General features: G+C 33.4%; 1 protein-coding gene across 1 annotated transcript; it reads left to right on the plus strand.

Annotated features, from left to right (window-relative positions):
* Positions 1 to 235: 235 nt before the first annotated feature.
* LOC133032418 (uncharacterized) lies at positions 236 to 4,463 on the plus strand. Its single transcript, XM_061106353.1, has 5 exons — positions 236 to 590; positions 2,538 to 2,983; positions 3,135 to 3,295; positions 3,414 to 3,589; positions 3,664 to 4,463. The coding sequence occupies exons 1-5, from the start codon at positions 236 to 238 to the stop codon at positions 4,461 to 4,463; spliced, it is 1,938 nt and encodes a 645-aa protein (XP_060962336.1).
* The last annotated feature ends 5,836 nt before the right edge of the window (positions 4,464 to 10,299 follow it).

Genomic DNA, 10,299 nt, shown 5'->3' on the forward strand with positions numbered 1-10,299 from the left:
TGACGGATACCCTTTGTTTCGTGCGACTGGCTTTTATGGTGAACCTTAGAGGAGTTTGCGTAGGAATTCTTGGAGACTTATTCAGCAGCTTGCGGGGGAATCGACTCTTCCTTAGTGTTTAATGGGAGATTTGAATAATGTCCTTCATCATAGTGACAAGAGAGGCGGTCAACCTTATCCAAGCTCTTTAATTCAGGGATTTCAAGATGTGATTTAAGATTGCGGTCTTATTGATATGGAGTTGGTGGGCTATCCTTTCACTTCTGAGAAAAGGAGGGGTACGGAGGCATGGATTGAAGTCCGTTTGAATAGAGCTCTCGTCACGCATGGTTGGAATGATCTTTTTCCGGATGCAAGGTTACAAAATTTAGAAATTTCTGCTTCTGATCATTGTCCTATTTTGTTGAATCTTAATTTATTTAGAAAAGTGGTTAGTTTAAAGAAATTTCGGTTTGAAAATGCTTGGGTGCGTGAGCCTATGTGTCACCAAATTGTGCATGATAATTGGGATGTTCATGAGTCGAATTCTTTGAGCTCAAAAATCAAATGTTGTAGCACTGCTTTAGCCGAATGGGGGAAGGATATCACTGGTAATTTCAAGCAGTGAATAAATAGTTGTCATAAAATCTTGAAGCTTTTGAAAAATAGAAGGGATGTTGATTCGGTTAACAGGTACAAGGTGTTGGAAATATTTTACCAGGATCTAGATTTACTACCAAGTATGTTTCATTAACATCCTAATATGAATTCTAAAACAATGAAATAAACACATATAAAGTTTAGGAAACCTTACATTGGGTGCAGCGGAATATAATGAGTCCTTCCATTCAGATCTCTAGCCCTTGATTCTTTTCTGTAGCAGAGCATAATCAAGATTTGAATCTGGATCTCTTTCTCTCCTTCCTTTGATGCTGATTCTCCTTTTTGTTGTTTGGATTCTCCTACAGTCTTACACACTATGATTGAGATACCACTTGATGTGTGTAGGCACTACTCTATCACTCAAGGATTTTGAAATTCAAAGAGAAGAAAAGAGAGAGGAAAGTGGTGGCTAGGCTTTTTTTTTTGAAAGAAACAATGTGCAAGATCATAAGTTTCCTGAAGCCAACACTTTCTATTTATAGAATGCCCTCTAGGTTTAGGTTAGAATTTTATGGCATTAAAATAATGAAAAAATAAATGGTAAAGGGCTTGCATAGTGGGCAGCCATATAAGGAAATTGGGCCTCACTTTGCAACTTTCCGATTTTGTTATTTTTCATTCCCATTTTCTCAAAAATGTCAATTTTCCAATTTTAACCATTTAAATGCCAATTCTAATTATTTAATAACTTAAAAATAATTATTAAATAATATTGTCATTTAATATATTTATTAATTTAGACATATAAAGTATCTTAATTAATAAATAAACCTAGAATCTCTTTTCTTTACAATTTCGCCCTTGCTTAGTGAAAATTCATAAACTAGACATAGTCTAACTTTAGAATTATAATTGATTAATCAAAATCAATTAACTGAGTCTTACAAGCAGTATGGTCTCAACTAGTATGGGGACCATGGGCCTATATTTCCGAGCTTCCAATAAGTCGAACCGAATTTACCAAGTAAATTCCCTAACTTATTAATTCCTTATTGAATCCACACTTAGAACTTGGAATTGCACTCTCAGTCATATAGAACGCTCTATATGTTCCACGATATAGATACGTCATTAGTTATCCATTGTTATAATCATAATGTGATCAATGACCCTCTAATAGATGATCTACATTGAATAGGCACTAAGTTACCGTTACACCTTCAATGTATTTTATCCTTAAAACACTTAGCTCCGTATAAATGATATTTCAGCGAAGTAAAATGAGATCTCCACCATTTATCTCTATTTAGCCAAGCTCGAAGGATATCATCGTTTCACTTCTAAATTCCTATAGAAGTTACAGATTCCATATTTATGTTAGCGCTCTCACTCAATTATACTATCATGTTCTCAAATGTACGTATCACCCTGACCCAAAAGTAGGCTTAACTAACAAATCAAAGAACATGTATAGTACTCTTGAGATCGAACCTAATCATATCAGGATTAAGATCATTTGATCTAGGATCAACGGGTGATATTGAATTGAATAAATATTATGGTAAATTTTAATATATCTAATCAAAGTTCAATATCGGTCCCTTCCGATGTATACTCCATACATCCGATAGTGGTAAACTTTGCCAATGTCCTGGAAAAGACATAACACTTTTCCAAGGTGTAAGAATACATATCGCTGATTATGCCATGTTAGTCTAAATCCAGTGTTCTGACAAATCAGGGAATAAACTTTCGAACACATAATTAAGATTATATTCCATTGTGCTGACAACACTATAATCTTTAACAAATTCATATGTTCTGGACTTAAATAGAATTCATACATTATATATATATAATCATGAAATAAATCATGTGAACCATGCAACATAAAATGTTATTTCTGATCTTTATTAATAAGTAAATCTGATTATATTGAAATGGGTTTTATTTAGGGCACAAAACCCAACACAAGGAGGCTCAAAATCGTTTGTTCGAAGTCCTCGCCCAAAAGGAGGTCTTCTGGAAGCAGAGATCCAAACAAATGTGGCTGCAATCTGGTGACCAAAACACTAAGTACTTTCATGCTTGTGCGAGTACTAGGCATAAAAACAATCAGATTTTGTCTCTTAAAAATAAAAGTGGGATTTGGGTGGATTGGGAAAATGGCTTACCGGGTGTCATTGAAGATTATTTTAGAGAGTTGTCCACAGCTTCAGAGATTGATTGGGGTAGGGTCACGGCTTGTGTGCATAATCGGGTGTCGACTGCTATGAATGAGTCTCTTACTATTTCGGTTGACGCTGAGGAGGTTCGGAAATCACTCTTTCAAATGCATCCTGATAAATCTCCTGGTCCTGATGGCTTTAATCCTTGGTTTTATCAGAAGTTTTGGGATATCGTTAGTAAGGATATCATTCGGTTAGTTCAACACTTCTTTACTTTTGGTGAATTTCTTAATCATTTAAAAGAAACGAATATTGTGCTTATCCCGAAGAAGTCTAAACCCAAAAGCATGAGTGATCTAAGACATGTGTAATGTGGCTTATAAGATTGTTTCTAAGGTGCTAGCCAATCAGTTGAAAATTGTTCTTCCTAGTGTTATTTCTGAAACTCAAAGCACCTTCTTACCTGGAAGACTGATAATTGATAATATCTTAATCTCTTTCGAGGTGATGCATTATTTGAAAAAGAAGCAAATGGGGAGGGAGGGGTTTGTGGCACTTAAGTTGGACATGAGCAAGGCTTATGATCGGGTGGAGTGGGGCTTTTAACAGGCTATGTTGAGGAGATTGGGATTTGATGAGCATGTGGTGAAGTTGTTAATGCAGTGTGTTAGTTCTGTCTCCTATACAATCCCATCGGGGGGGGGGTCATAAAATTGGGTTTATAATTCCTACAAGAGGTCTTCGACAGGGTGATCCCCTTTCACCCGATCTTTTCCTTCTATGTGCAGAAAGATTCTCGAGTTTGATAAGAGACTATGAACGGTTGGGGAAGATTCGAGGTGCAAGGTTGCTCGAGGGGCTCCTGTGTTATCTCACATGTTCTTTGTTGATGACTGTTATGTGTTCTGTAAAGCCTCCGAGGATAGTGCTATTAAAATGATAGAAATGTTAAATATCTTTCAAAAGGCCTCAGGACAACAAGTCAATCTACAGAAGTCCTCTATATTTTTCAGCGCTAATATTGTCAATGAGGTGAGGCAACATCTGTGTTCTATGTTGGGAGTGAATGAGGCAGGTGATGATAGCGCATATTTGAGTTTGTCAAATATTGTGAGTCGTAATAAAATGGCCTTACTTGGGTTCTTGGAGGATAAAATGCGTAAAAGGATTCAAGGTTGGGAAGGAAGATTGCTTTCTAAAGCAGGGAAGGAGTTGCTAATAAAAACTGTGGCTCAATCTCTTCCTAGTTATGAAATGAATGTGTTTTTGCTACCTGTGGAAACTTGCAATGAGATGGAGCAATTGATGTGTAAGTTTTGGTGGCGATCGTCGAAGAACAACAAAGGAATCCATTGGAAAAAGTGGGATAGATTGACAGTACATAAGTCTAAAGGTGGTATGGGATTTGGCAACTTGCATGACTTTAACTTGAGTTTGCTTTGTAAACAAGGATGGAGATTGTTTAGTCGTCTGGACTCACTTGTCAGCAAGATTTTTAAAGCTAGGTACTACCGTAATGGTACCTTCTTAAATGCTGAGTTGGGAAGCAATCCAAGTTTCGTGTGGCGAAGTATTTATGAAACTCAAGAGATCGTTCGAAAAGGGGCGAGATGCAGAGTTGGTGATGGTTCTCGAATTAATATAGTGTTGGATCTATGGCTGCCGAATGAAGATAATCCAAGAGTAACTTCGAATAATCCTGCATTTTATTGATCAAAATGTTAAAGCACTTATGGAAATTGATACGTTGGCTTGGGATGTTGACTTAGTGCATGATATGTTTAATGAAAGGGATGCTAACTTAATTCTTAGTATTTCCTTGTCTTCAAGTCGTTTATGTGATGTTTGGTATTGGAGTTGGGAGAGCTCGGGCCATTTCTCAGTAAAATCAGTTTATAAGTTCTTACAATTGAGCAAAGAGTTGGGTGCACAGGATGATAATTCTGTCTTTTGGAATACTCTTTGGAAGCTAAGTGTTCCTCCGAAAGTGAAAGACTTGTTATGGCGTGCTGCTACTAACTGTCTGCCTACGAAGTCCAGACTTCGTTCTAGACATGTGCCTATTGATACCATATGCCTTGTGTGCAAAGTAACTGATGAAACCATCTACCATTGCTTGGTGGATTGCTCTTTTGCCAAAGTGTGTTGGCAACAGTTGCCTGCTGGTGTTAATTTAACGGCAGTTGCTTCTTTTGCCAACTGGTTTGCTACGGTTCTACAACAGGCAGATGGGGAGAAAAGGAGGTTGATCGCAATGACATGTTGGGCAATTTGAAAACATCGAAATGAGCTAGTATGGTCTGATAAGTCCCCTACTGTTGCGAGTGTTGCTCATTTAGCATAAGCTTTACTCGCAGATTGGACTCGGGCTCAAGATTCAACATTTAATCCTACGACATTCCTTACTGATGTTGATGGTGCGGAAACTTGTGCCAAACCAGCTAAAAATACCTTGAAGATTAATGTAGATGATGCCATTTTTTCAGGAACTGCAACTTATAGCTTTGCAGGGGTGATTAGGGATGAAATTGGCGCATTGGTGGAAGCTTTTACCTGCTGTCGGTCAGGGGTGTTGCAACCCGAAATGGTGGAAGCTTTGGGTGTTAAGGAGGCACTGAGTTGGGTTAAACGGAAAGATTGGAGGAAGGTTGTCATTGAAACTGATAGTGTTACTGTGGTGCGATCGTTACGTAGCTCTATTCCTATGGTTTCATACTTAAGGAGTATTATTTCTGATTGTAAGATGTTGTTAAATGACTTGTGAGATGTTTATGTCAATTTTATTAGACGTTCTGCAAATAGTGTTGCTCATTTCTTAGCTCGAGCATCCTATTTAGTTGCTGATTGTGTTATCAGGAGTAGTGATGTTACTCCAGATTTTAATCATGTAATCACTATGGATTGCAATTAATAAAAATGATGAATTTTTTCAAATAATAATAATAATAATAATATTATAAAATAATAAAAAATATTTTGTTAATTAATAGAATATTCTATTAAAATTAACGTAGAAATTTAAAAAACATTTTTACACCAAAAAATTATATTATATAACGACATAGATCTAAAGTGGTCCTTAAAAGCTAACAAGTAGTAATATTATCACCCACAAGCTTATATATATATATATATATGATACTGATAGGGTATTCAATCATGTACACGTACACATAGATAGAGGTGACACTCACTTTCTAATCGCTCAGGACCATCAATATTACACATTTTTGAATTGAAATTATGTGGTCCAGTATTATATTGATTAAGTCTAACTAACAGTTTTATTATATTTATTGGTACAATTAATATCTATACGTACATATATCATTATATAAATTATGGACCATTTTACAGTACGTCTTTTAAATTCGATGGCAAGAAGTTGGTGTTTGATATAATATATTTATATTATAATAAATAAGAGACATTTAAACTACACAGTACACATTACATACATTATTAATAATGTATAGTTAACTTCAATAACACAATTAATAAACTAGTAAATATGTCGAGCATTTAATATAATATAATATATATAAGTGTGATAAGTGTTCCATTATTACTTATATTGATATGGTTGGACCAAGTATTTTATTTTATTTTATTTTATTGTATTGTATATTATACAATATTATACAGTGGGAAGAAGAGGCATGTCATATAGGTCTGACACTCCAAAAAAGAAATCAATGATTGGTTCATATGCTATTAACGGTATAATCATTAGATGGGAATGTCTCTTGTCACCAAAATATTTTCATTTTTATCATGCATGTTCATCTTAAGTCTTAAATATTTTAGGTATATATGCACAAGAATTTAACATTTCATATATATATATGGGTATGCTCTTAATGGGTATTACCCATGAATAGGTATTTTAATATTGGCCATTAGATTAAATCTAAAGGCTCACATATATACTTATTAGTTAATTTTTAAAAAGTAATATTTATCATTTTTAACATATTACCTGATGATATGGCATTGAATTTTTTTGTACTTTCCTAAATGAATAGAACTATAAAAGGAAAAAAAAACATTATGAAACCGTTAACAAAGGAAAAAAACACATGAAAAAAATTATACTTCTTGAAAAATAAGATTTACTCTTTTAACAATATAAAGTGTTTCAACAAAAAAAAAAAAAAAAGATTATAAGTTGTTGAAGAACCCCGACAGTGGTGTGAAGCACTTGAAATAGGGATCTTTTCTTTTTATAAAAAAATTTGTCCCAGTGTCACAAATCTAACTCATAAATTACATATGGTAAAGGCAGATTATGTTTGATTTGGAGACCCATTTGAATCATCGATTTTCTTGTATTTACTATTTTGAGACCCATAAATTACATAGGGCGACTATATTAATTTTATTTCATAATTTTAGTTTTGGACAAGCTCTATACTTTAGTTAATTTGAATTTGAGGAAACTCATGATTCAGTGAGTACAAAGTGCGACAACTAGACTAAAGTGACATTATTTAAATTTGGCTAAATTTAACTTGACTTAATTGAAATATTTGGAAGATGATGTGGTTCCACGGATGAAAAAGAGTCTTTGATATTGTTGTCTGCATTAAGAATTTTTTAGTGGAGCTTAATAATTTATATTGGTCTCTGTATGCGGTCTGTTCTTAAATTAGATGCTACTATTTTGAGGGATTTTTTTTTTTTTTTTCACAAACGCTAGTATTTTTTTTACTCATGGGATTTCTTTTTTGCTTATATATTCTGGACTATTTTTTTTTTTCTTTTTGCAGGATCATAGAGAAAATGAATGATATGTGAGAGGTTTGTGTGAGCTTTAGTGATGGGCAAGTTTAACACATCTATAAATTAGGGATATATATTTTTTTTTTTTTAAAAAAAAAATAAATTAGGGCTATTAGTTTTAACCAATATACGTGTAAATGAGCTTGATAATCTAATATAGATGTAGATTGTTGATATAAAGATAAATCGGTAATTTTAACCAAAATGATTTAGTTTCTAAAAATACCTTCTAATTCTTTAAACTACTATTGGTTGTAATCATTAGTTTTGTTATTTTAAAAAAATAAATTTAAATTTAATAAAAAAAATTAACTTGTTGGTAACCTGCTATACTAAGTCATTAAATTGCCATTTCTTTAATTTTTTCAGTACCCATTTACGGGTATTACCCATTAAGAAGTGTTCCATATATATATATATATACTTAATTAGTTTATGGTCATTGTAATATTTTTTTATGGGATAAAAGTTACTAATTTATTAATAGAATTCTCTTTTTTTTATTAATGATTATCTGAAAATTATATTTAAGATCTGTGAAGAGTAGTGCCTGTCAGAGGGCCATTACAAAAAAAAATAAATTATTTGTCTGTGTAGATATGTTTAGCTTATAATTATGTTCATATGCTCACTTAACTCAAACTATCAACTACATGTAAATTAATTGGGGTAAGACTATAGACTATTGAGCAAAATTTATATTTTGTGCTTTAAGATCATGTGTGGATCCTCTACAATTATTTTACAATGCTTCATCTTGTTTTGTTTCTTTTTTGTGTGTTCAGAATTTTCGAACAACTCTGAGACGCTAGTGATTAGGGCCAAAATATCGTAGTATTAATTCTATATATGCTTGAGATTTTCTATTATTCTAGATTTAAAAAATAGTTACCATTAACTACATGACACTTAATTATAATTTTTTGGATAATTAGCGACATAATATTCAAAATTTTAAGTTTGTGAAGCTTATGCAGCTAACGAGGCATTAAGCTTTTGTTCCATGTACTTCTAGGAAGTTAAAATTCGGTTTAACCGACCAGATCAAAATATGATGTCCTTCCAAATAAGCTTGATAAGAAATTCTCTATATTCAAGCATGTTGGGCGTCCCATTGGTAAGAGGACCATCATTTCTTTACCAATGCAAGAAAAACTTAAGGCAGAGTGGTACATTCTGAACAATTGTAATGAAGTGGAGAAGTATATCATGTTAGACACTTTTTGCATTCTTATTTTAGTTTTCTTACTCATAACCTTCTTTTACAAAAATCTATTTATGTGAAGTGAGCATTGGAACGAGCTACAACTTAGGGGTGATCAAAATCTTGACATAATTCAAGAGAAAGAGTTTCCCAATTGGTTCAAGTCTCGAGTAAGTATTGCTTTCTACTAATTTTGTCATTTAAACACAGTTTCTTGTACTAGTATTGATTACATTTTTACTCAATAATAGATCATCAATCAACTTCGAGCGGATAACCCTGGGAAGTATCAGATGAGTTGTACGCCATCACAAATCCCTCTAATCCAGCATGCTATTGTTTTCCTAGATGTATTGTTAACGGTGTTAAATTCTTAGTTGAGGATCAGGATGACAATCGTACCCAAAACAGTGATATTTTGGTGTCTGGAGAAGGTGGTAAAAATTTTTATGGCGTACTCAAACAAGTGTATGAGGTCACTTACTTGAAGGATTGTAGTGTTATTATTTCTAGGTGCAAGTGGTGAGACACAAACGGTAACAAGACAGAAAGTGATGATTTTTTCTCTAGTGTCTGTGTTGCCCGTAAATGGTACTAAAATGAACCATTCATACTTGTATCCAATCAAATTTGATATATTACATTCCTAACCTGGAAAATAGAGTTGATTGGAAGCTTGTCAATGTTTACACTTCCAGCAATGTCTGGGATTTCCCATATGAGGATGATGATGAGACCAAGACTATACAAGAAAGAAATTCTCCAAGAATCCAGTTAGTCGTTCAACTTTCACAATTGGACGATGTCGAATATGTGTGTGATGATGTCGACCCAATTGAAGTGACCAGTAGGGACCGTGAGTAGCCTCACCATCAAGATTTAGATAATTTTATTGTTTATAGTGATGATGAAGACACTAGTGATAATGATAATAAAAATAGTGTAATTGTTAATGATGATGATGATGATTATGATGATTTGTAGACTTTAAAGTTTTGTAATATTTAAGCCCACCGTTAATTAAATCAAATACATGTTCCTTTTGTTAATAGGTTGATTAATTAATTATTCCTAGCTTGTATGTGTAGAATGCCTGATGTAGGTGCAAGCAATAGTAAGAAAAAAAGAGTTAAGAGAAAGTACAAGGGGAAAAATATTGAACAAAAACTGGCCAAGCAGCTTGCGAGTCAAAAGTTGAAATTTAGAACTCATAAAGGGACTGGGGCCCCGATAGACAACTATGACAACAAGTTTAACAATTATATCAAATTTCTTGTTCGCAATACCATTTCTTTGAACAAGTTTGAGTTCGAGGACATTTAGGAGACGATCATTCAGACTATTTGGCCGATAGAATAACGGTAACATTAAAATTTGTATTGTAATAGATCAAAGAAAACTATCATACAAAAAAATAAATCTATATGACTTCAATGTTTATTTTTTTTTCAGACTAAGTTTGAGTTCTCAACTGACAATCCTATGTTCGAGGATTATGTTCTTAAATCAATGTCAAAAGGGCTACATGACTGGAGAGCGGATACGAAAAAGGCATGGAAGAAG

Source organism: Cannabis sativa, chromosome X (assembly GCF_029168945.1).
Source record: "Cannabis sativa cultivar Pink pepper isolate KNU-18-1 chromosome X, ASM2916894v1, whole genome shotgun sequence".
Taxonomy (NCBI): domain Eukaryota; kingdom Viridiplantae; phylum Streptophyta; class Magnoliopsida; order Rosales; family Cannabaceae; genus Cannabis; species Cannabis sativa.